We start from the raw sequence: 27864 nt of genomic DNA, 5'->3' as shown, positions 1-27864 counted from the left end.
TATTTACTGGCACAAAAAAACATTCACATTGGAAGAGAGAGAGTCATTGGCCTATGTACCCTGTGCTTATTTGCATTTTCAAAAAGGGAATTCAGGGGCCAATATTTTACAAAAAAATAAATGAATAAATAAAACCCTGCCTCAGTTCCACAAGGGGCATTGCCAGAACGCTTTAAGTCATGCTATGGCCACTCCATCCACTTATAAGTTTGGTCCAATATTATTGAAATCTTTAAATTGAACTTTAAAAAAAGGAAGGCTAGGAAATCTGCATGAGAAGAGGATCATGGGAAAAAAGAGTTGAAATGTACTGGATGAGTAAACGTATGAACATATGGAGGAAAAAAGTCCACAATGAATCAGTGGTATTAGAGGTAAATATTATCTAATACAGATCTAGAAAATGCAGGTAACCCTGAGAGTCTACCATCATCCCAGCCAAGAGGCAGCACCCTGAAAGCCTGCAGTCTAACTAGGTTGGTAGCTTTATGTACACAGGCAAAGGCCATCACATCCTGCCTAAATTTCAGCAGGTCACCAGACACTGATAGATTCTGATTAACAATGGGGACTGGCTCCTCCAAATCAAAAATCTGGGGGATAGGATAAATGCCTGCCTGGTATCTTAAGCTACGGACCCCATGTTGACCCTCTCATGAACACCCTCGATTACCTAACGCCCAGCCCACTTGCCCTGCCCCATCCTTATACTGAGACAGAACAATTGAAAGTCTTCTCCTCTCCTGCTCCCAAGATGATGGTCCCTTCAGAAGAGAATTGCCCAAGCCTGCTGATGGGGCCACTGCCCATTTATGAGGGCTTCTCATTGCTTAGCAAACTCTCACCTCATCCTTATGGAGCTCCAGATTCCACCCCCACGGTGTCTCTCCCAGGCTGTTCCCGTTCTCCCGGAGATGACTGTCCTATCTCTGGCTCTTTCACTCTCAACAGACAACCTACTCTTCTGTCTCAGTGAGAGGTGGAAGCTGTCCTATGAGAAACCTTCCACTTCAGGTAGCACTTTCATGCATCCTGCTCCAACATCCCTCCCCTCCCCGGACGCAGCCTGGCCCCTCTGCCTCTCTTGCCACTCATGTCCTTCATTTTGTTCTCTCTCATTCACCTCTGCCTGTGGTATCTTCATCCTTTCCTCTCTGCTGTCTTCCTCCCTGCTGCCTACTGGCCTCTTTCAACCTTTACAAATGTCTCATACCTTATTCCTCCTTCAAGCCGCCCTCTTCCTTCTCCCTCCCTTTCATCTGCCAACTTCTCTGCAGAGCAGACTGTCCACGATTCCTTCCATTCACTCTTCGGCCCACTGCACCCTGGCCTCCATCAGCATCGTTGCTCTAGTCCGTACCTTGCAAGTCTGAACTCCCCAGCCAGGGATCTCTGCTCATTTCGCATTCTACTTTAGCTCTTTCAGCAATGGGCACTCTCTTCTTTCAACTCTCTCCTCTGCTGGCTGCTGCCGACTCTTCTAAATCTGTCTTCAGTTTTCCCCTGTCTCCTTCTGCTGCCGCTCGTCTCTTGTTCTCCAGGATTGTCTTCAACCTTCTCTACACATTGTCCCTGGGCAATATCACTAATGCTCATGACTTCAGCTACAATGGATATGCTGATGGCTACTTAATGTGTCCACCCATTGCTGGCCTCGGCTTCAGAAGACCAGGCCCGTAGTATCGGTACCCAATGGACATCTCAATTGTAGGTATCTCTCCCCATCGTGTCCCAGCTAAATTCATCATGTTGTCCCCAGAACTGCTCTTCATTGATGGATATGTCACCATCCTCTGAGCTGCCCAAACTCTAGACTGAAGAGTGATTGCCAAGGTCTCCTCTGTCTCTCCTTGTCTTCTCTCACTTCACAGTTGTCTGTAGAACATCCTCTTCTCTCACACCCCATCTCATCTGATACATCCATCTGCACCCTCTACCCCAGTATAAGCATAATACCTGGCACTCAGTAGTTGCTTAATAAATAGTTGTGGAATGAATGAATGAATGTCATTGCCTTAGTCTGAGGTTCTGCATCTCCCACCTGAAATACTGCAATAACTTTCTAACTTCTCTTTTAGCCCTTCTCACTGTCACTAGGTTTTTTCCTTAAAAAAGAAAAATAATCAGGTCATGGTCCCACTCACTTCCAAGCCCCAAATCCTCTTGACTGTTCAAGATCTCTAAAGTAGACTTCAAATTCCTTGACATGGCGTATGTAGACCCTTCTCAACCTGGCCACACCCCACTTCTCCACCTCACCTCCCACCTCCTCCTCCCTGTGCCTGGACCCCCCTTGGCACCCTGTGCGGACTCCTTCATGGCACTGACCATGGTGTTGTAACTGATTGTTTGCTTGTCAATCTTCCCCTGTAGACATATGCTATTGGAAGCCAGGGCTGTAGTTCCCCAGAGCATAACCATGCCTGGCTCAAGACTGTTACTCAGTATATCTCAAAGCTCATTGAGGACTTAAATGGAAGGAGGGCCATCTCCAGGCACACTCTATTCTTTGGGGTTCTTGAACATACCACGTAGCTACTAATGATCTCTTTGCTTATATTGTTTCCGCTTGCTGAAATATTTTCGTCTTCTTTATCTACTCTGTCAACAATTCCTCTTTCTTCAAAGCCCGGTTCACTGATCACTCCATCTCAGTAGCTTTCCTTTTTCCCACCTGGGGAGAATTAGCGCCAACCTCCCTTGGTTTTCATAGCACTTTTTTCACACATCTATTAGCGAATTTTCTCATTCTGTCACAAGTGTTCATTCATATATATGTTCCTGTCACTATACAATGAACTCCTCCAGGGGTCGGAGAAACTTGTCACAGAAAATCATCCCACAAAGGAGTACAGTGCCTAGTATGTAATTCATATGTTTTCCAAACTAAACTAAAGGGGGGAAGGGGAATGGATACGAAAGGAACCCACAAACCGGTGGAACTGTAGGGCGTGGTAGTTTCATGGGTGTTTGTATTATTATTATCAGGTTTCATAAGTTACATGTATGTTACACACATTGTTTTATATGTATCAAATATTACATAACAAAAGACACTTTTATCAGCTTCTTAAATAAAATCCTTGAAATCTGCCCATTTTATTAGGAGGTTAATTGTATATCAGGAAACCCAAGTCAAAAGATCTTGCCATATTTTGCCAGATGAAAAAGTTTCTGGAGGTTCGTTGCACAACGAGGTGAATATACTTAACATTACTGAACTGTACACTTAAAAATGGTTAAGATTAGGTTATATGTTTTTTACCACAACTAGAGAGAAAATAAAAAGAGATCCTGCTGTAGAGTTGGAATTCTTCTGCAGCCCAGCTAATTAAACTACACTATTAAGGTGAAATCAAATCATTATATTTCTGTTCAAATAATGGCAAATATTTTTATTCAGTTTGTTGGGAGAGGATCATGTGCATGCTTTGAGAATTTCTCCCTAGAGAAACAAAATGCGGTTCCCTTTTGTTTTGGTTTGTTTGTAACGGCCTTGTAGGTATCTTATGAACAGTTTTTAAAGAATTATGTAAAGGATCATGTTTAACTCACTTTATTGAATTTCCAGGGTAGTTCAATGAATGACAAATTGCAAGGGACAAAAGCTAATCAGGAACTTGACGTGCCTTAAATTGAAATAAAAATAAATTCTTCAAATAATGCCCTCCACACCTTTAAGCATAGCATTTAATTTTCAGGGCCAGACAACCAAACCTAACGTCACCAAAGGGATTCACTGAAGCTTATTTAATAGAAACCTGACAAGTACAAGCAGCTCCATAGCCAGGCATCATGGGCCTAGACTCATCGTGCTTTCTGGATCCCTTTCCAGCCTCCACCCATTCCCATCTGGACACACCTCTCTCTGCAGCTGACAAGGTCGCTTCCCACTAGCATGCAGAGCCCTGCCATGGCCTGTCCTCACCTCAGAGCTCTGCACCACACGCCAGTCTGTTCTCATCTCCACCTTGCCCTCGTGGCTTCCCTCATCCCTGCTGGGCTGGCCCTGCGACTTGCCTGGAAACCCACCCGCCACCATCCTCACGCCCCTAGGTGAGCTGGAAAGAGGCGAGCTGTCATTAAAGACAATGGGGGTCCAATACGAGATCTGCCTCCATCAAAGGCAAATCTTTTAACCTTCATTTCCTCACGTGAAAAATTAGAAAATTGGAACCATGTTAGCGCTAAGGTAGCTTCCTTATATTCTTGCCTCCTATAAGTGAATCTACTCCTCTCCTTCAACATTTCCTGGCCTATGGTCCTCAAACCTGGTGGGTTACACATCAAAATATGATGCAAGTAATCAGGGGCAGCATTTCGAGACGTTGTCCACCTAAACTTCTTTTGACCCTGGAACCCTCCCATGACCCCTACCCATTAACATACTGACATCTAGAAGGGCACTAGTCCTTCCCAAACACCTATTGACATCCTGACGTCTGGACGGACACTAACATTCTGCCAAAGACCGTTTGGGAAACATAAGCCCAGAGAATGCTGAATTGGCTGAAAGTCAGATTCCTGGGTCCCTTGGTGTGACCTCTTTACCACCCTCCTCGAAGGCTGTGTCAATGCCAACAAGCTCAAACACACTGTGAACATCAACCCACACCCTTGTTCCTTGTGTGTCCTGCTCAGATCCCACAGGCACTGCCAGTGGCTGGAATCGCCTTGCCCATAACCCAGGCAGACCAGGTGCTCCTCTAAGCCTCAGGGAATCCGAATTCATGAATTTTTTTTAACTGTCTCAGTGTTTTGCAGTGACTGGCGCATCATCTAGTGAAGAATATGCATAACTGCTCTTTGAAATTACCATGTACATCATTTAGGCCTTATCAACTAATGTTAAAATTCTTGCCACTACTCTCTCTTGAGTTATGTATGAATTTGGCCTTTTAAATAATTCCAGTCTTAAGGGAGATAAGATGAGAGGCCAAAAATTATTTGGAATTTGAGTTCCAAATGTAAAACACAAAAACTTGAGCTCATTTCTTTGAAAATTTCTTGTACTACATTCTAGATCAACACCCTTGGCACTAGACTTTACTAAACTTTTACAGTGTAAAATTACTGGATTCAAGCAGTACTTGGCCAGCTCTAATCAACTGTGAGGTTTCTATTACATTTATACTGTTTGTATAGTAAGATTCATTTATCTGTCATCAGCTAGTATTTCATGCTTCCTGGACATTTTCCACATTGCATTACCTAGTTTCCCTTGGTGTCTTGATTTTAATTAAAAGGATATTTATTATAAGGTTGAGGAATCATAATGGAAACCTAAATTGTAAAAGCATGAGAGCAAGCATCCCCTTCCATCCATGAGATTAAAGCCTTTTGTTAGGTGGCTTTTCAGATCTCATTGGCATTTCTTCTTTACACAGCTTTCTTCTGATGGCTTCTCCTCACACAGAACCTATGAGGCCAGGGAGGTAGCAAAGGAGTTGGAATTAAGATATCAGCCCAGAAGTCCCAGGATATGCAATGTTTTAGATCAAAGGCTCCAAATAACTTTAGGCATCTAAGTACAACATTTATTTGTGTTACTCCTCTGAGCATGCAAGAGGTAATCATTTGTGAAAAATCAATTACTCCTGGCTGGTGATACACTGGACTTCCTAGCAAAATAAAAATAAAAAATTTCCTGGAAAAAAAATGTAATAAAAGTTGTTTTAAATGCATAGCCAGGCTCACAAGAAAATAGACATTTCCAGGGACAAAATCAAAAAGGTTCTGGAAATCAGACTGTTAGCTGACCCTAAAGCAGTGCTGATTTTCCGATCTCAGTAACCTAGATATTTGGTTTCAGAGCCTTACATAGGTCCATAAAAGTTTGGGAGTCAGAACTGAGTCTTCTGCTTACAGCTGAGACCTTGAGTAAAAGGATGGGCTATGAGTTGTGTGTGTGTGTGTGTGTGTGTCCCTAAGAATTCAGAACGACAACCTCTCGGTTTTAGAGTTCAAATGTATATTACTTGGGGTTCTGTAAATTACAAACTAAGAGAAAAGGATCACAGTTTGGAAATGTTTAGGAATCTGCAAAAGGAAACTCTGGCAGGTTGATCCCTTAGCTCAGTCCTCATAAGATTCCCATAGGTAAATGCAAACTTCACATGAGTTCACAATCAAAAATTACCAAAAACCCAAGGAATATTGTTACTCAGACTCCTTGGGGTTTTACTATGCATGGAAAGCACAGAAGACCAGAAATCAGTTGAGGAAGTCAGGCCCTGTCATTGGTCTTTCCTTTGCTCTCTACAAAGTTAACACTAATGAGTAGCAGATACATCAAAAGTTCTCTAAATACCATTATTTCTCCCATAACATGAAGGGTATTCCTAAAAATGTCACTTCATATGGAATTTTAGCCCCATGAAAATAACAGGACTGGGGGGGAAATAGGTTCAGAATAGAACATTCAAAACTGTGCAATGTTATAAAATAATACACTTTTAAAAATTAATAAGAAACTGAAAATTTCCACCATTTTAAGTATCTTCAATTCTTGAAGTAATGCTACAGTATAAATAGCACTGTCTCAATTTTTAAAAAATAAACACATGAAGTTTTGTGATGAGTTTGAGTATGATGTAGCCCCATGCCTTTGAATTAATGGGACAGAAGGAAGGACATTCTTAGGATGAAGTGTCACAACAACAGAGGTGGATGACTGTGACTCATTGTCTTCTTATTCCTTCTGTGCTGGCTTAAAATAGAAATCCAGTTTTTGTTGTCTTGCCAGGGTCCTCTTTTCATAACAACAACAACAAAAAAGCTGTTTGTGTGGTTCCAAATAAGACCAAATGCCACAAAAGTGTTATTCTGCTGCTCTCAGCATTATAGCTTTTTCTTCAATCCATGGCACATGCTTCTAATCCCCTTTAAAGCAAATGATGAGCCCCATGCCTTCCATTCTCCTTTCTTTGGGTTCCTCAGTGTGGTCTCCAATGAAGCTCAATGTGGGTTCCTTTACTCCCTTTGCTCTCAGGGTGTCCCATGAATCTCATCTCTTCATGAGCATCTCAGACACAAGCTTAAGGCTTTCCTCCTTCCCTGAATCCTTGGATTCTTATAACCAGGACATACACTCGTGTTGAGGATGCTTTAAATGCTTTCATGAAGAAAGGTACACATGCTCACAAGTGCGATATATTGATTTAATTGCACTGCACAAGGGTAAACAGAAGAAAGCAGATGAGGTGTGTGTGAGTTTTGTGTGTTTCTTCCACGTCACTACTGACAGCTGAGCAGCATCTTCACATTCACCTGATAGTATTCAGTGACACCCAATATAATCAGCCAGCTGACACTTTTAAATGGTTAATGTTATATTATGTGAACTTTACCATAACCAAAAAAATCTGAAACATATACAGGCATACTTCAGGGATATTGCAGGTTCCATTCCAGACCACCACAGTAAAGCAAGTCACATGAATTTTTTGGGTTTCCCAGTGCATATTAAAGTTACATAGTCTATTGACTATGCAATAGCACTATGCCTAAAAATAATTTACATACCTTAATTTTAAAAATACTTTATTGCTAAAATATGCTAATCATCTGCACCTTCAGTGAGTCATAATCCTTTTTTATGAATTTTTGAATTTTATTTTATTTATTTTTTTATACAGCAGGTTCTTATTAGTCATCAATTTTATACACATCAGTGTGTACATGTCAATGCCAATCACCCAATTCATCACACTACCACCACCACCACCCTGATGCTTTCCCTCCTTGGTGTCCATACGTTTGTTCTCTACATCTGTGTCTCAATTTTTGCCCTGCAAACCGGTTCATCGTAACCATTTTTCTCGGTTCCACATATATGCATTAATATACGCTATTTGTTTTTCTCTTTCTGACTTACTTCACTCTGTATGACAGTCTCTAGATCCATCCACGTCTCAACAAATGACCCAATTTCGTTCATTTTTATGGCTGAGTAATATTCCATTGTATATATGTACCACATCTTCTTTATCCATTCGTCTGTCGATGGGCACTTAAGTTGCTTCCATGACCTGGCTATTGTAAATAGTGCTGCAATGAACACTGGGGTGCATGTGTCTTTTTGAATTATGGTTTTCTCTGGGTATATGCCCAGTAGGGAGATTGCTGGATCACATGGTAATTCTATGTTTAGTTTTTTAAGGAACCTCCATACTCTTCTCCATAGTGGCTGTATCAATGTACATTCCCACCAACAGTGCAAGAGGGTTCCCTTTTCTCCACACCCTCTCCAGCATTTCTTGTTTGTAGATTTTCTGATGATGCCCATTCTAACTGGTGTGAGGTGATACCTCATTGTAGTTTTGATTTGCATTTCTCTAATAATTAGTGATGTTGAGCAGCTTTTCATGTGCTTCTTGGCCATCTATATGTCTTCTTTGGAGAAATGTCTATTTAGGTCTTCTGCCCATTTTGGGATTGGCTTGTTTGTTTCTTTAATATTGAGCTGCATGAGCTGTTTCTATATTTTGGAGATTAATCCTTGTCTGTTGATTCATTTGCAAATATTTTCTCCCATTCTGAGGGTTGTCTTTTCATCTTGTTTATGGTTTCCTTTGCTGTGCAAAAGCTTTGAAGTTTCATTAGGTCCCATTTGTTTATTTTTGTTTCTATTTCCATTACTCTAGGAGGTAGATCAAAAAACATCTTGCTCTGATTTATGTGAAAGAGTGTTCTTCCTATGTTTTACTCTAAGAGTTTTACAGTGTCCGGTCTTACATTTAGGTCTCTAATCCATTTTGAGTTTATTTTTGTGTATGGTGTTAGGGAGTGTTCTAATTTCATTCTTTTACATGTAGCTGTCGAGTTTTCCCAGCACCACTTATTGAAGAGACTGTCTTTTCTCCATTGTATATCCTTGCCTCCTTTGTCATAGACTAGTTGACCACAGGTGTGTGGGTTTATCTCTGGGCTTTCTATCTTGTTCCATTGACCTATGTTTCTCTTTTTGTGCCAGTATCATATTGTCTTGATTACTGTAGCTTTGTAGTATAGTCTGATGTCACACAGTCTGATTCCTCCAGCTCCGTTTCTTTCCCTCAAGACTGCTTTGGCTATTCAGGGTCTTTTGTGTCTCCATACAAATTTTAAGATTTTTTGTTCTAGTTCTATAAAATATGCCATTGGTAATTTGATAGGGATTGCATTGAATCTGTAGATTGCTTTGGGTAGTATAGTCATTTTCACAATATTGATTCTTCCAATCCAAGAACATGGTATATCTCTCCATCTGTTTGTATCATCTTTAATTTCTTTCATCAGTGTCTTATAGTTTTCTGCATACAGGTCTTTTGTCTTCCTAGGTAGGTTTATTCCTAGATATTTTATTCTTTTTGTTGCAATGGTAAATGGGAGTGTTTCCTTAATTTCTCTTTCAGATTTTTCATCATTAGTGTATAGGAATGCAAGAGATTTCTGTGCATTAATTTTGTATCCTGCAACTTTACCAAATTCATTGATTAGCTCTAGCAGTTTTCTGGTGGCATCTTTAGGATTCTCTATGTATAGTATCATGTCATCTGCAAAGAGTGACAGTTTTACTTCTTCTTTTCCGATTTGTATTCCTTTTATTTCTTTTTCTTCTGATTGCCATGGCTAGGACTTCCAAACCTATGTTGAATAATAGTGGTGAGAGTGGACATCCTTCTCTTGTTCCTGATCTTAGAAAAAACGCTTTCAGTTTTTAACCATTGAGAAGGATGTTTGCTGTGGGTTTGTCATATATGGCCTTCATTATGTTGAGGTAGGTTCCCTCTATGCCCACTTTCTGGAGAGCTTTTATCATAAATGGATGTTGAATTTTGTGAAAAGCTTTTTCTGCATCTATTGAGATGATCATATGGTTTTTCTTCTTCAATTTGTTAATATGGTGTATCACATGGATTGATTTGCATATATTGAAGAATCCTTGCATCCCTGGGATAAATATCACTTGATCATGATGTATATGATCCTTTTAATGTGTTGCTGTATCCTGTTTGCTAGTATTTTGTTGAGGATTTTTGCATCTATATTGATCAGTGATATTGGTCTGTAATTTTCTTTTTTGGTAGTATCTTTGTCTGGTTTTGGTAGCAGGGTGATGGTGGTCTCATAGAATGAGTTTGGGAGTGTTCCTTCCTCTGCAAATTTTTGGAAGAGTTTGAGAAGGATGAGTGTTAGCTTTTCTCTAAATGTTTGATAGAATTCACCTGTGAAGCAATCCGGTCCTGGACTTTTGTATGTCAGAAGATTTTTAATCACAGTTTCAATTTCATTACTTGTGATTGGTCTGTTCATATTTTCTGTGTCTTCCTGGTTCAGTCTTGGAATATTATACCTTTCTAAGAATTTGTCCATTTCCTCCAGGTTGTCCATTTTATTGGCATAGAGTTGCTTGTAGTAGTCTCTTAGGATGCTTTGTATTTCTGCGGTATCTGTTGTAACTTCTCCTTTTTCATTTCTAATTTTATTGATTTGAGTCCTCTGCCTCTTTTTCTTGATGAGTCTGGCTAATGGTTTATCAATTTTGTTTATCTTCTCAAAGAACTAGCTTTTAGTTTTATTGATCTTTGCTATTGTTTTCTTTGTTTCTATTTCATTTATTTCTGCTCTGATCTTTATGATTTCTTTCCTTCTGCTAACTTTGGGTTTTGTTTATTCTTCTTTCTCTAGTTCCTTTAGGTGTAAGGTTAGATTGTTTACTTGAGATTTTTCTTATTTCTTGAGGTAGGCTTGTATAGCTATAAACTTCCCTCTTAGAACTGCTTTTGCTGCATCCCATAGGTTTTGGATCATCGTGTTTTCATTGTCATTTGTCTCTAGGTATTTTCTGATTTCCTCTTTGATTTCTTCAGTGATCTCTTGGTTATTTAGTAACGTATTGTTTAGCCTCCATGTGTTTGTGTTTTTTACGTTTTTTTCCCTGTAATTCATTTCTAATCTCATAGTGTTGTGGTCAGAAAAGATCCTTGATATGATTTCAATTTTCTTAAATTTACTGAGGCTTGATTTGTGACCCAAGATGTGATCTATCCTGGAGAATGTTCCATGCGCACTTGAGAAGAAAGTGTAATCTGCTGTTTTTTGGATGGAATGTCCTATAAATATCAATTAAATCTATCTGGTCTATTGTGTCATTTAAAGCTTCTGTTTCCTTATTTATTTAGTCATAATCTTTTTACAATAGTAACATCAAAGATCACTGATTGCAGATCACCATAGCAAACATAATAATAATGAAAAATTTTGAAATATTGAGAGAAGTACCTAAATGTGACACAGAGACATGCAGTGAGCAAATGCTGTTGGAAAAATGGCACCAAAAGACTTCCTCAACACAGGGTTGCCACAAAGGTTCAATTTGTAAAAAACAAAATATCTTCAATGCACAATAAAGCAAAGTCTGCCTGTATATTACCTTCTCCTGTACTTCATGAAAAATCATACTTTGAGCTAATACGATTTCACAGTTTATTGATTTTATTGCTCAGTTTCCTTACCACATATGAGTAAATTCACATATTACATACCTGTATTGTAACAAAAGAAACTGTACATGTTGTTTTCAAATTTTCAGGAAGCCTTCTTGGAAATTTAATTTGGGACACAAAGCTGATTCTTGAACCACAAGGCAAGGGAATTTACTTGGAGGCTGGGGTTAGGGGATAGAATGGGATATAGATGGTGTCAATAAAGTACCATAATTAACCATGAGTCCAACCCATAACTCTAATGAGATCCTCATGGTGCATACATGTGTCACAATCCAGTCATGGCAGTTGGAACTGTTAGCATGTTAATTACTAAAGAAACATTTATATGGAGGGTTGAGAAATCAGATTTGCATCTTGTATCACTAAAGTGCTTATTTGACAGGCAAAGAAGTTTAGAATCATCAGAAATGCTTTCTTTACCTTTTCCTTTATAATGCACTCATTCGTTCCAGAAATAGTGACTAAGCAACAAGCACGATGTGTCAGGAGATAAAAACTGAACCAAGTATGCCCATGTGTTCTAGAAGCTTAGAGTCCAGTTCTTCTTGCAGAAGAAAGAGATGCAAAGTCAGTTCATTGCCAATGGTGCAGTGAAAGATAAGAACTGTGTCCCTAACTCCCAGGCAATCATCTGGCTGGGACTGCTTCAGGGCTGGATCCAAGAATGCAGGCCATGCCAGCTCTGCACACAGATGAGCACAAATGCTCATCAGAGGAAGCAAGAGAGTTTCGTCCAGAGATAGTACTCTGTCTTCCGCTAGGTGGGACACATAAGAAATGAAGACCCCATAGTCCCTGACAATACACCAGAGACACTATAACTTTTAGACTGAAACATTTTCAAAGCTGGTGTTTCTAATCAGCCATAGGCAACTCTCAACAGAACAGTCATAGGAATGTCTGACTTGAAGCAAAACATACCCCCATATATCTAATTGAGGTGTAGCATTGTTAAAAACAGGCTAATTCATAGTTCTCAAAGTGTGGTCCAGGGACCAGCAGTATAAGCATCATTTGGGAACTTGTTAGAAATGCAAAGATCCCACTCCAGACCTACTGATAATAAACTCAGGGATGCAGCCCAGAAGTCTGTGTTTTAAGAAGCCTTGCAAGCTACTCTGGTACTCAATAATGTTTAGAGCTATTGAGCTAATTCAAACTAGAGGACAAATGCTTAATTTTGTTAATAGAGTAGTTATCTTAAGCCATTCTCATGGACTTTGTCTGGACAACAGAATTGGCTATGTGTCATGGAAGTGTCTCCTTTGCAATAAGAGAACCACACCTTCGGTATAAAGGAGGTTGCAGGAGATGCTCCTCATCCAGCTCAAGCAAAAAGGACACTGAGACATTGAAGACAATCTAAGAAGAAAGGGGACCCAAAAAGAAGTCCTCTTCTCATGCCATAAGATGAGCATCTGTCTAACATGAGCTCATACAGCTTAGCCTACAGCCAACCGCTGTCAGAGTGAAGAGACAGGAAAGATAAGCAGGAGAAACGGAATGTTATGATAGTGGAGCCATAGCAGGGGCCCATGGGGGAATAGCCAAGCCTGGCATCCCCCTGCTCCTCGTGCAGCACACTGACCAGACTCACTCTATTAAATGGAATGAGCCAGTGTGGCTACCCCGCGAGGAGGAAGAGGGGCCGGTGTCAAAAACCGAGTAGATTGCATTCTGCATTCCATTACACAGGACTATAGCAGTAGAGATGCAAAGGCAACAAAGTGCAAGGATCCAACATAAATTAGGAGCAAATCTTGAACACTTCTTGAGGGGAAAAAAACAAGCAAAATAAACTCACCAGGTGCTTTATTTCACCTTAACATTTTATAAAATAAATTTTAAGAGAGAGTGTTACAGAGACCTAAACAGTTGAACTTGACTCATAAAACACAGTAAAGTTCCCAGGTGTCAAAAAGGACCTGGGCATATGTGATCTTTCTACTGTAATCATCCCATGCTAACTATATCTCCACATTTTCTATCATTTCATTTCCAACAGCCAAACTAAGAGGTGTACCTAAAAACTTGAATTTGTTTCGACTCAATGAGAAGTTGCCAGTAAGATTTCAATTTAATAAGATTCCACGTGGTCTTTTCAAGCTTTCTTTCCTTTTCCCGTACAACAGATTTTGTCAAATCTGGCCACCTCTACATCTACCTAAACAAACATGGACTAAATTAGAGTTAAAGTCACTGATAAGGGAGAAGAGGCACATCTCCCAATTCGCAACAGAGTTTCAAGAACTTCTCAGGTAGCAAAGACCCACTAATAGAATTCAGAAGTTCTCTATCCCATCTCATTTTTCTTATGCGCTTTTACTTCACCAGTCCAACCATTAATGCAAAAGGGACTCTAGGGCAGCTATCCCAAGAAGGCATCTGGTCACTTTCTACTCATCCCAAATATCCAACCTGAAGATGATAGTAAGTAGATATGTGATGTTGGCCTCTGGAGGAGAAATATGAAAAAATGTCCCCAGAGTTATCCCTGGTACTGCCATTCAATTCTGCCATGTTATGCTTACAAATATGTTTGTTGAGGGATTTTCCTCTTAAACATTTCATTAAGGGTCTCTTCAACCTTATCCATCTTCTGTTTGTCCCTCCTAATGAGGAAGGAGCTGACAAGTCCACCCACAACCAAGAGGAAGCTCCCAGAACCTTCTAAGACTGGAAGTAGCTCAAATCAAGCGTAAACTTTGTAGTGTTCAGTTTCTTCTAGCTTGCATTCTTGTTGGCAATAAAGACCATCTAACCATACTAGTTGGAAGCCAAGAATTATGCAATTAACCTTTAATTACATTTAAAAATGCTACAGAAAACACTGGGTTATGTGAGACCCCATAAAGGGGACCCTTGCTTGTTCTGTGAGGTCCTGGGCGACTACCCAGGGGAGGTGATCTAGCCGATGAATAGGTGTTAACTGGGGTACATGCAGGTGTGCAGACAAAGCAGAGGGGATAGCAAGCAATTAGGCAGAAGACGCTACAAGTGTGAAACAGTAGGGTGTGTGGAAGGGACAGGAAGGTGACAGGAGGCTGAAGTGCAGAAAGTGAAGGGGAGAGAGGTGGAGAGGGGTGAAGTGGAGAGGTGGGGGGCCACATCTGCACGTCATGCAGGTCTTTTGGGGGCTGAGGCAATTTGCATTTTCTCCTGTGAGGCTACAGTGGTACTGTAGGCTCAAGACCAATGCAAGCTGTTGCCCAATTGCTCCTCCAGGCTACCTGGGCTCGGGCCCTGGCGGGGTGGGGGGGAAGGGGGGGGGGAATGGGGAGGGCTGACTGTCCCTGTGCTCAGAGCACTCCATTGGGTGGCCCAGGCACTGGTCTTGGCATGAGAGCTTGGCTCACTCACAGACAGCCCATCCAGCCTGCCCGGATCGCACTTTGAGATGCTCGCGTGCCATTCCCTGGGCAAGCTGCACCTGCCCCCAGGAGAAGACTGGGAAGGAGGGGGCAGGGACTGGGGGCAATAGGAAGACTTCTTCCTCATTCCTGCTGGATAGAGCCAGACACCCATCCGATAAGGCCAGATTGGAAGTGCCTAAATTTCGTCTACCTGAACATGGTGGCATTTTTCCAGAAGCTCAGGTGCCCAGTTTACAAGTATGTCAGCCTGGCATCTAGATTATGAATTAGTCCGCCTTTGATTAATACTTAATAAATCATGTGTTTTGCTTTGTCTTTTGAGTTCCCCTTGGGACATTGTTGGATGTAGAATTCGATAAATACCCAATAAGACATGTTGACCATCAACCCACAGACAGGTTGGTCTGAGTGGTGGGCTGCTTAGCTGATGTCAGCGCTTCCTGGCTGATGTCATGTGCTTACACGTATGTGGTGAAGCATACTCCTGCTGACCCCCTGAAGACCCTGGCCACTGTCAGGCCCTCTGGCCACCGTCTGAGTGCCAGCCTCCTGTCTCACCCTTTTTCTGAAGCTCTGGCTTCTAGGCTGCACCATCTGGAAACCACCATACATAGTATATACTAAATTTTCATTTGATATATGAGGGAGGGGAGATTAAGTGAAACCTTTGTGAAAGATTTAATAAAAGCAAGAGACAATGACTACAAGAAAGGAAAAGGGGAATAATAATAGTATGCACCATCTATTGAGCGCCCCCTCTGTTCCAGATGTTTTGCAAACATTATTGCTCATCGTGACTCAGTGCCTGCAAGGTTAGTCTTTTTGCTCCCATTTAACAGATGAAGGCAGTGGAGCTCAAAGAGGTTCAGGGACTTGTCAGATCCTCACAGTCAAAAAAAGGCAGGTCTGGGGTTCACGTTTGACAACTACACAGTGCTTCCATGCAGCGAGGGGGGAAGCTGGTTGCACTGTGAAGACAAAACCCCAGCTGCTCTGCACCAAACCTCTGTACACCCAGGGTACTTAGCAAATACACTGCCCACAGCACTCTTGTCAACATCTGTCTGTGTTCCCAAGTATCCTGCTCTCCTCTCGCTCCCCCTCCTTAATCCCGCCCTGAGAGAAGAGATGCATTCCAGATTGCTGTCCCCAGCTCCTCACCCCTCCCTCCAGTCTCCAGGCATTTCCTGTTTGAAAATCATCACTGCCTCTGGGATGATGGGAAATCAGCATTGGGCAGTAATGACCTTCCTCAGAGATTTTTTTTTAAGGAATTTGGAGCCAGTGTTGAGTGGGTGAGCAAAATCATGGCTTCATGCTTTCCAAAGACCTTCAGCAGGTTTCCCACGATGGCCAGGAAGTGGAGGCAGATGAAATGAGAGTTTGAAATGATAGCCTTGGGGCTTCCCTGGCAGTCCAGGGGTTAAGACTCTGCACTTCCAGTGCAGGGGGTGCGAGTTCGATCCCTGGCCGGGGAACTGAGACCCCACCTGCCGCGCGGTACAGCCAGAAAATAAAATAAATAAATACATCGAAATGATAGCCTCTGCCTCTTAATTAATTGAGTACCATCCTTTTAGGTGACTGGGGGCTCAGTCCCCTGGCTGATGTCAGTAGAGCCTCAAGTCAGTAGCCTGTCTCAACGTACAGAGATGACATTACAGATAGTGATAGCATGGGTGACAGCAGGGGGGATCAGAGCCCAAATGAGGTCCCAGAATAATCATCAAATCAAAGGTGATATGTACTTAGTAGGGGGGAGAAGTGAGGAAGAGCTGCCTAGTAGGCAGTGTGCCCTGAAGCCGGGAGAGCTCTCCAACTACTTTAAGGAACTGGTCCCATGGACAGTGCCCGAGCATCCATCCATAAAGTGGTCCAAGCCAGCCCTGACGCTAAGACCTCAAAAGATATTCAATGACTTTTGTACTTACCAGAATTCTCTAAGGAAAAAGACTGCAGGTAGGGGACCCAACATTCTGATAATAAGCTTGGGGTGTAAGAGGAGGGAGACATGGTGGAGTCAGAGTGGATAATGGCCAAATTGCCTTGTAAAATCAAATTAACTGCAAGGGTACAAGAGCTTTCCTTTCATGAATGGGGTGTGCAAGTTGGAGACAAAAGTGAGGACAGGCTACTTACCGCCACCCTTCTTTTCTCCTTCCCATCCTTCTCCATATGTCACCCATCCTCTCATTGGTTAGAAGGGGCTCACAATTGCTTGCCTTCCCAGAGTGACCACATGTCTCTCTTTAACCCTGATGATGGGATATTTGCGGAGTCCAGTCTTAGAATATTGTTATGTAAATCTTTGTGCCTCTTAAATTTCAGGGCCCTGAAAGGAATCCCCGATTACCCCTTGTTTGTTGCCCTTTGTTGGGAATCCATCAGCCTGACCGTCACATCCTCCCATGGGTACCACCTGGGACCAGTGACAGTTAATGGAATTGCCAACAGTTTGAGTGTGGCCCATACCTGACTTATCTCTGTAGCACTATCTTAACTTCTGTGCTGGACCATTCTTTGTTAAATGTGCAGCTGTTTGGGCGGGTGGGTGAATGATTTGATGCAGGAATGACTTAGATGAATAAATGAGTGAATAAATTTGCAGGATAGCTCCCTCGGGTAAAAGATGAAACTTTTACCCATGGAACGTTTTTTTCTCTATACAAAACTACAGCAGACACAACTGAGTGTGGAACTCTCTGCCTGGGTCATGCTCTAACTAACTGAGCTATTCTGCCCAGAAAGACACCTGCCTTGCTTGGGCCCGTTCCTATGGTAATTATGGCCCCACCACCAGGCACCTCTTGAGAGCAGGGCTCTTGGAAAGCAGGTGGCTGGAGATTTCTACTGACTTGTTCTTTTTTTTTCTTTTCAGATTATCAAGGAGGTCCCTCCACCCCCTGCTGAGGAAAGTGAGGTGAGTGACCAGGTAGACAGGATGGTGGAGTGGGGCAGAGAGCTGACTGGGCAGCCCGAGACTCAGGCCTCTGCAAAGCAGAGCTAAGTCAAGCCCAGAACCCCACTGAGTACAAAGCAGCAAAGAGGGAGGTAGGTCTTTGGCTGTTTCCTAACCAAGGATGAACAGGAACTGAACTGAACTGGCAGCCAGAGGCAGAATGGTTTTTGGAAGGTTTTCTCCTTGCAAGAAAAATTGGAAATGCAAACATAAATAGTTTTATCCGTACAATTATTTGGAGCCCCAAGGTACTGATTTTTCCTGTAAAACAGACACTTGATGGATCTCTTCTCCCTGCAGAGACTTATGCTTTATATGTGTAGATCGGAGCGAATTTGCCACATCGTCCAAACAATCAGTGGTTCTAGGAACAGATGGTGCTGAAGTTTGCCAGGAAGTTAAGAAAATACAGTGGAGGGGGATATGCTAGCATTCCAGCCTTGCATAGGATATTAGACCCTCATCATTTAAAGGAAGAAAAATGTCTTCAATTCCACCATAAATTGTCCAATAAGCAGGTCTGGTGCATGTGTGGCCTGGAGGCGTTAAAGGCTAATGGTGAGACAGAGCATCCCTGGGCAGCAGTGCCTGCCCAGTGCTTTTCCTGATCCTCCGATTACTCCTGGGTTAGCTGGCCTCCCCCATTGCAACACTAACCAATTTAGAAGCCAGAGTACAGGTCTGCAAACTTAGTGGGATCAGAAGATATATTGGTGAGGTTTCGAGTTCATCGTCCTTAATCCGTAAGGTCTGTTGTTGCAAAGCGAGCACCACCCCCTCACCATTCGTCTTCCCAATGCCTTTGTCAAGTTTCCTACATACAGAAAAAAAAAAAAAGATTACATTTAAAATTCCATGTGGCTCTTATATCCTGAACTATAAGCTTGTAAGCTAAGGGATTTAATAGCTGCAATCAATTAAAGCGCATCTTGTTGGAATGCGAACATTCTGCCCAGAAATCAGAGGAGGAAATTACATTTCTGTGCATAGAGGAGGGAGGGAAAAAAAACTCTCCTGACATCCACAAAAGCCTTTTCTTAATCCTTCAAGAGAAAGCACCGTGGCTAGTTCCCTGGGTTCCAGTTTGGCTGTGGTTCTGTTGTGTGCAGCTGTGTCTTATACTCCCAGAGAAAAATAGGGCAAGAAGCTCTCGCTGAGGTTGCTCTGTTTGCCCTGAGGTGAAGAATGTTCCCTTCACTCATTATGTTCAATTAGCGGAGTTACTGCCCTTTTCTGCTGCTGGCTTTGCATTTGCCTTTGGAAGGTGATACGGCAGCCACTGTGGCCAAAATACACCGGGAGACTTAGGTCCAAGACTGTGGGGTATGGTTGACCCCAGGCCCCAGCATCTAGCCTAGGACTCCACACACAAAACAAGCTCAATAAGTATTTGTAGAATGAAGTCTGATAGCCAACGATACAATTTTGGAGGGAAAAAAAAAAAAAAAAAAAAGCTCAAGCCAGTAAACCACCAAGAAAGAATAGCTAAAAGCAAGAGAAAAGAAGTAGTTGAATGTTTCCAGTTTCATCCACTATTCTTATGGAAGTCATACTTTCACCTCAAGAAGGCAGACCTGATTTCTGAAACAGAATGACAACCTGGGGACCCTTGAGACCTGAAAGGTTCTGTTAGACCTATAGGAGTTTCCGGGCTGGCCGGGGCGGGCTGCAGGCTGTGCTGATTACCTGGGCATGCATGCTGGCCCTGATTGTTCCTTGGCCCTGTGAATTAAGCAGGCTTAATCTCCTTCCTAATGTGTTTTGGCAGAAAAAAATAAAAAATAAAGAAATCCCACAGAAACGATGACATAACTCAGCCCATAAAAGTATTTTATACAAGGCCCTAAAAATCATAGTCTGGATCTAGACAACCTTCTCCACTCCGGCTCCCTGTGTTCGAGTCCCACCAGCCTTTCAAGCACAGCTCCTATGCTGTAATTCCTTCCACCAGAGCTAATTTCTACCTTCTCCACATTCCCAGGGTATTTATTTATTAAGCGTTTCCTTCTGCATCAAAGTTTAAGACCATTAGCTATACTTGAAGGTCAGGATCTATATCTAATTAATCTTTGACTTATTCCCCAAAGAGCTTAATACAGTATCTAACATTCAATAATTAGCTAAATGAGGTTAAATAGTCTCTGCCATGTATATGAACAAGCATCAATTATCCAAACTTTCATCAGCTCTGTAAGCATCATATCCTAAGGGAGGTAAGTCTACTAAAAAATGAATAAACTTAGACAATGGACACAACTTTATAATGAGCTCTCAGTGATCCTCTTTATTAGGGAATATCAAAATGCATAATATAAAAAGGCATGACTTTTTGAGATTTCGTGCAACCGACAGTAATGTTTCTGTATATAAAGACAGGACAAAGAAAAATTACTTGAAATTTCAAGCTCTCCACAAAAACAAGGAAGCTCAATTTTCACAACCAAGAAGGGCATCTCCTGGGTTAAGGGTCTTCTCTAATTGGCAATAGAGTGAGGATTCCTCACTAAGTGTCTACTTATTCCAAACAATTGGCAGTTTATGGGAGAATCAATAACGCAGTACTTCATCTGCTGATTTAGTTCTCAATGTCCTCACCTTCCATGGATTTTCTGACTGTTTGAGAGGGAGAGGGATGGGTACTGAAGGAAATGACACTGGGTGGGTATCCAATTAACAATAAGTAACTAGCTTTGAATGATGAATTTATTTCCAGGTTTATTTTCATGCTCACTGACCTAACAATTTCTCTGTGACAAGAATGTTTTAGATGGGAAAACTGAGCTATAGAAAAATTAAACAACTTGTCTAGGAGCAGACAAATTGAACTCTTTAATAGCATCAGGCCTGTTACCTCTCACAGCTGTGTCTGCACAGACAGCCAGACTAACTGCCCACTCTGGAGAGGTGAAGGACCAAGCTTCTGCCAGGCATCCTTTTTCCAGTGGACATCTGACACACACTGATACCTACATGCACACTTGCACACACACACACATGTCTGCTCCAATCAGAGGTCCTGGAACAAACCCAGCATTCAGTCTTCTATATTCAGTAGTTTAAAATGGAACATTGCTTTAAAAAATAAACACACAATTCTTTATTGAAGAACACAAGACAGTCACTGTGTTAATCACTGTGTGTGTGTGAACAGATATGATGGTACCAAAACATATAGTTAAGTCAGTTGGAATTTTTTGGTATTTACAAACAGAAGTGTTGATGAATTTTTCTGACTCACCAATTCACTCCTAGGAATTCATCTCCAAGGCTGACATTGAAGGTGACCTCTCTGGCTTATCCCCAAAGATTTCAGATGAGACAGTACAGCCAGATCTACTTGAGGTCTGCCCTCCCCTCCAGAGCCTCTTGGGCTTGGGAGTTTCTGTAGCCTTAATCCTTTGTTTCAGGTCGTCACCCTCACAAAACTTACCCCTCTGTAAATGTAAACGATCTTGTTGACAGCTGCATTCTCTCTGTTTTTCTCAAAATAGAACACTGTGCAGTGGGGCACAACTACAGTTGCTTGAGCGAGTGAAGGAAGGAATGGACAAATACAGGGCCCTTGTTTGGGGCTACATAGGGTTTATCCTAAGGGTTTAAGATGCGTTACAGTTCAGTGACCTTTTTAATGAATTCAAAGGCTGATTTAAAACTATTTCCTTGGGCTCCATTCCGTTTCAGTTATGTTCTCCTTTCCATAGATAGTTCCCACTGGTACCCATAGTGAATTGGAGATTGAGAGCCTATTTGGGTCAAACTAGCCATCTGTCTCTTCTGCCAAATGGATGTCGGAGAAGCAGGAATGTTAAAGAACTTGTAGACTGAGTCTCAGAGGGCCACCGTATGCACAGCTCCAGGGGGCGCTATTCACATCATGGCCTGTAAGGAGGAGTGAGGCATCCCCAGGATCAGTGATCTCACCCCTTCTCCTTGCTGGTTTGCTTAATAACTAACTAATTGTTAAATATCTGTTGAGTGAGTGAAGGTCAATACAAGGAACCATGGCAAATACAAGAAGGGAGCATTGAATTCTCTGGGGAATCAGGGAGTTCTTCACAGACTAGGTTAAATTCGAGCAATATCTTAAAAGACAGGTAGAAGAAGTGGGAGAAGTTTGTCCTGAGCATATGGAGCTGTGAATGTTGAAGCATGGGGCTATACAAAAGCCTGGCATGATTAGAAAGATGGAAAGTTTCAGTGTGTGACGGCAGCACAGGACTAATCCAGTTATGGGCTAACCAAATGTGTGCATCAGACTTCATATTTTACAGCTTTTTTTCTTCCTAGAGCAGGTCTGTCTGAGGACAAGCGGGTCAGAATGGGCCTCACTGTCTGAATCATGTGCTGCCACTTGTGTTACCCAAACATCAGACAACTGGATATCTGGGGCCACCACATCCTTTAAAATTTAAACACAACTTCCCCTGATGGGAAACCAGCATCCCTCCCTAATCTCTGAGGTTTCTCCAGGCAACACTGACTCCATTTCTGGCTTCTTCTGTGTTATCTCCTCTCAGAAGGAGACAGATACCATCTAACAAACCAGCTCCCTCCATCCCCCAAAGGCACCACTGGCACAAAGCCATCTGCATAGGGAGTTTTACTGAAGGTTTAAAAGTATGAGTGGGTTACAACACAGTGCAGCCAATTAATAACTTCCGACAGACTGTTAAAAAGCCCCTTCATTCCACTCCTGGAAGGTTCTCCTGGCCGTCTCGGGGGGTGGGGGTGGGGGCAGGGCAGGGGCTGGCAGTTTTCTGGAGCTCAGTTCCACTCTTCTGTTCATCTTCTGCTGACCGCCCACAAACCCCTGATTCCTACGGCTTTGCTAACACAAAGCAATTCAGCTCATCCAGTCTGTCCTCCCTTTATCATACTGGTGGTTTTTCCCCTCCCTGCGACATCCTTAAAGGGCAGTTTGAGGGGGACTTCCCCCAAAGCCCTTATACTTGATTAGATGTAGAAATTCACCTCAGGTGCTGCCAATTCTGTTAGTGGAATTGCTGGGGACTATGATTTTACTCCATCAATTTTTGGCCAAATGAAAAAAACACATCAAAGATTCCCTTCTCTTCTGAAGATTGCAAAACCCTCCCGTCTCTAGAATGTGTAAACAGAGCCATGGTAACTGCAGGGAAATTCTGACTCTCCCTTTGGTCAAACCCTGGGCCTCTGTGTTGTCTTTTGCTGTTGTTGTTTGAGTTTGGCAGGCAAGCTCGGGTCAGGGGATAAAAGGCAGGCTTGGTGTATCAGGAACGCGTGGATCGGGCTGCAGTCTCGGCATTTCCCGTCTGGGATGTGGGCCCTGCACATGCGCAGAAGGCCGGTCCAGCCTGGGTACCCAGGCACCGCGGAGAAATAGAGCCCCCGGGGCGGGAAGAGATGAGCGGGAGGGCGCTCCGCGTGCAAATATCGCGGGAATCCCGGACAAGGCATCAGCAAGCCAGATCGGAACTTCTCTTCATTTTTCTGGATCTGACTATCCTGTGCAATGAAAAGGCTCAATTAGATGGTCTGTAACGTTTGTGCTCCTGCCATTTAAGAAATTAGGAGACTCATAAGACCTTTTCAGCTCCCTAATGAATAAGAGCAGCTTCATTCTTGGAGTTTCTTACATTCTTGGTGCTACGTTCAGTTTAGGGTGACTTAATTTCAGTTAAGTCCTTTGAACAAGGCACTAGACCAGGCATGCCCAGGCTTTTTGAAGCCATGTTTCATGTATGACACACAGACACACTCTGGTGGTAAAGTTTAACCATATAAAGTTCCTGGCTGACATCACCATCAGAAGCTTTCTGAAATTACATCATAAGGTAAAGTACTGTGAACTATAGTATTTTCTTGCTTGGATCTTTTTTTTTTTTTTTTGCTTTTGCTTGTTTTTATTTATTATTTTGCCATGTTTTGTAGTCAGAAGTCTTCAAAATTAGCAGCTACAAGGGTTGAGAAGTAGAAAACTAGCATTTATTTGAAAGCATCAAATGGTTGGAAAAGCAAAACACAAAAGGACAAAACCTTGAATTTTGTCAACACTGAGAAACAGTCAAACGAGAGTGTGGCTGCCTGGGCTCAAATCCAGCTCCACCACATTCACGCTGGGTGACTCAGTCACTTAATCTCTCTATTCCTTCTCTGTAAAATGGGTATAATAGCACCAACTACCTCAGTGGCTATTTGTGAGCTAACTGGTTTATTTTATTTTATTTTTCATCTCCGGAAACCAAATTTTATTAGAAATACGAAAATGGGATAAAACCCTTGAGACAATTTCTTGTCTGTTGGGCCTTTTCTTCCCAGGTCCCTTAATTATCAGATCTCTATTGTAAGGGATCCAAATGCATCTTAAGAGCTTTGTCTTACCCATTAAATTTATCTGACAACATGTAGGTTTGAAAGATTAAAGATGAGCTAACTGGTTTAATATTGATACATGTCAAGAGCCCAGAAGAGTGACCGGCACATACACAGTAAAGGGTACATAAATCCAGCTGTGGTTATCGTGAATTCAATACTTGCAAATATTGAGCACCTACTGTACACCAGGCTCTGTGCAAGATTTAAAATATAAGGGTCAACAGAATCCACTGTGCCTTCAGGGCACACAGTCCCACGTCCAAGAAGGACGTATACGTTGAAGAGAGAGAGGGACACAGAGAGAGACTGACCCATTCTGCTCACCTGCCAGAATGTTGCAAGTCCTCTGGTCAGCGGTGATCTCTGTCATTTAGATGTATTCATGTTTTTTTTGAATTTTTAAAAAGAAGCCTGCCTATTGCAAGCACAGCAGGTCACCCTGGGAGTCTTAATGTGTTACGTGTAACTGTTTTGCTTTGTCACCTCTGGCTCTGATCTCTCTTCTGCCGACCCGTGCTTTATACCCTGCCCCATGCATGGGATGCCCTTTTCCATACAGTGACGGCCCCAAATGCCTCCGCAAATGCCTCCAACACAAGTCTGTAGGAGGCCCGCTTGTTCTGAGCTCATCCTGCTGCTTTGCTGACCCCATTTTTAGCTTCCTTTCCCTACCCAGGAGGGAAATTACGCCACCACCTTGTAGCCCATCCAGGACCGTAGATGGTGAGTTTTTCTCCCCACAACAGGAATAATCACAGTGCCAAGATGAGGAACAGTTTTGCTGATTATCCTTCCCTTTTCCATCCATAAACTTACAAGCTCCTTCATCTTGAAAAATATTATCAGTGCGAACTTCCTGTCTCTGAGCTAAGTTGCAGACACTGAGTTCACTGCTTTATTTGAATCATCTCATTTAGTTTATTTGTACATTCAGCAGATAATTCTTGGGCATCTACCACGTACTAGATGCTGTTCTAAAAGCTGAGAAGAGAATAGTAAATACAACAAATAACCAGAAGTTTCCTTGGAACTTACATCCCAGTGTGCAGAGACAGACAATAAATAAATAGCAAGCCATGATAAGAGCTAAAAATAAAAATAAAACAGATTGATAGGACGAAGAGACTGGGGCTGCTTGAGAAGGATGTCCAGGGAAGGCCTCTCTGTGGAGTGATAAGAAGGAACCAACCATGAAAAGACCAGGGGAAAAGCCATTCCTGGACAAGGGAATGCGCACAGTCCCCGAGACAGGAATGCACGCAGAATATTTGAGGGCCAGAGAGAAGGGGAGCGTGGTAAGGAAGAAGGCTGGAGAGGTGAGCAAAGGCCAGAGCTCGCAGGGCAGAGTCGGGGTTTGGAATTTATTCTGCTGCTTTGTGGAGCATGGATCATAGGTAAGAGGGCAGCAGGAAGGTCAGTTAGGAGACCACCTCAGTATCCAGGAGAAAGCTTATGGGGCCTTGAGACCAGGGTGGTGGAGGTGGTGATGGAGGTACAGTTGGAGAAGTCACAAATTTGGAATCTTTTAGAAGTAGGGTCAACAGAGCTCGCTGGCAAATTGAGATGGGGTGGGGGAGGGGCAGTGAGGGAGAGAGAATTCAAGAGTGAATCCTAGGCAGGGGGGAAGACTATGGGGGGAGCAGGTCTGAGGTGGGGAAATCAGGACTTCTTTTTTTTTTTTCTTTTTAATATTATCCTTGTATTTTTCACTTTCTTTAATATATCAAGTACATGAACGCTTTTCCACAATATTTTGTCTGGTTCCATTTCAGGAAGGTAACAGATTCATTAAATAGCACAGCTAAAATTAGTGAAAGAAAGGAAAATGTAATTTGAAGAAACATTATACATATATATACCAATGTAAACTCAGGATCCAATATGTTTATAAATTCAGATCAAATTTCAAAAACTATTAAAAATCTCAGAAAAGAGGCTCTTTGTAAAACAGATGAATTATGTCTATAAGAACAACTATTTTTTGTGTTTTTATCTTGTAGTATGAAGCCAAATAAATTGGGTTTTTTTCTTTTTTTTTAACATCTTTAGTGGAGTATAATTGCTTTACAATGGTGTGTTAGTTTCTGCTGTATACAAAGTGAATCAACTCTACGTGTATATATATATCCCCATATCTCCTCCCTCTTGCGTCTCCCTCCCACCTTCCCTATCCCACCCCTCTAGGTGGTCACAAAGCACAGAGCTGATCTCCCTGTGCTCTGTGGCTGCTTCCCACTAGCCATCTGTTTCACATTTAGTAGTGTGTATATGTCCATGCTACTCTCTCACTTTGTCCCAGCTTCCCCTCCCCCCTCCCCGTGTCCTCAAGTCCATTGTCTATGGCTGTGATGCGGTATTGTTGAGATGTTGATTAGTCCCCCAGGAGGAGATGTCCGTGTCAACGGAGTTCAGAGGAGTCAGGGATGAAGATGTAAATCGACAAGTCATTAACATGTAGACGGGATTAGATGAGATACCCTATAAAGGAGTAGAGATGCAGAAGAGCACGGGTCCCAAAAATACACCACAATCTAACCACGTAGTGCTGCTCTGTATTCCCTCTTTACAGGTAAGAAAGATAAGCTTAGGTAGGTTAAGTGATTTCCCAAGGCCCCAGGAAGCGGTAGCACCGGGATTTAACCCAGGCAGTCTACCCCTATCTGCTTTGCGATTGTGGACACATACATACAGCAGTGGTGCTTTGCTTCCTTCATGTGTCACAATCTCTCTGCAGGAAGAAGATGATGATGGTCTGCCTAAGAAAAAGTGGCCTACGGTAGATGCCTCTTATTATGGTGGGCGAGGCGTTGGAGGCATTAAAAGGATGGAGGTAAGAGGACAGCTTCACGTACTCATATCTATGTGCTGACTACTCAGGGACGGAAAACCAAAGCAAACTGGTGAAAACTCACACTTGAGGTCTAATGAGGATGTGATCTGTGAGGCATCAGATGGAGAGATGGCAGGTACAGCCTTTCACCTGTGCACTCCTGTATCTTGCCCACTGTGAGTCAGAGCAGTTCACTCATTGGCTCAACCCCACCCGCAGTGGTTTCTTCTCTCACTGGAATAAAATCCAGTGTTCTTGCCTGGGCCCACAATGCCTTTGCATGTACTGTCCCCACAGCCTGGACAGTTCCTCCCCCAAATATCCCCGCCCCTCGCTGCCTTTCTCTGCTCCTTTAGCCATCCCCCTTTCCCTTTTTCCACACCACCGCTCTTCCCTGACCCTCAAAACCCAAAGGAAATGAGGACTGGGTAGCACATCATACAGTTATTTGTGATTCTTGTTCTCCAGAGCCATCACATTTTATTTTGTCATTTTGGGTTTTTTTTTGTTGTTGTTATTTATTTTAGGTTCGTTGGGGAGAAAAGGGCTCCACAGAAGAAGGTGCTAAGTTGGAGAAGGCAAAGAATGCAAGAGTCAAGATGCCAGAGCAGGAGTATGAATTCCCAGAACCCCGAAATCTCAACAACAACATGCGCAGGCCCTCGTCCCCCCGGAAGTGGTATTCTCCGATCAAGGTGTGCCTCTTTCTACTCAAAAACCCACCCTCACTCCTCCTAAAACACTTACATAGTAAGAATCAGAATCTTTGGGGATGATAAAATATCAAACCAAAATCCAGCTTATCACAAAGAAACTAATTTCTAAAATCATGGACTTGAAACTGTAAGTGTGTAC

At 42.5% G+C, this 27864-nt stretch overlaps 1 protein-coding gene across 1 annotated transcript in view; it reads left to right on the top strand.

Annotated features, from left to right (window-relative positions):
- Nucleotides 1-27864, top strand: part of ANTXR1 (ANTXR cell adhesion molecule 1) — a 245064-nt gene that overhangs the window by 146706 nt on the left and 70494 nt on the right. The window contains exons 14-16 of the mRNA XM_057558000.1: nucleotides 17745-17786; nucleotides 26914-27009; nucleotides 27537-27704. Coding sequence (XP_057413983.1) covers nucleotides 17745-17786; nucleotides 26914-27009; nucleotides 27537-27704 — 306 coding nt within the window. The remainder of the gene's footprint in view (nucleotides 1-17744; nucleotides 17787-26913; nucleotides 27010-27536; nucleotides 27705-27864) is intronic.

The sequence above is a fragment of the Balaenoptera acutorostrata genome, chromosome 12 (genome assembly GCF_949987535.1).
Source record: "Balaenoptera acutorostrata chromosome 12, mBalAcu1.1, whole genome shotgun sequence".
NCBI classification, from domain to species: domain Eukaryota; kingdom Metazoa; phylum Chordata; class Mammalia; order Artiodactyla; family Balaenopteridae; genus Balaenoptera; species Balaenoptera acutorostrata.
This window is presented reverse-complemented; position numbering and strand designations above follow the sequence as displayed.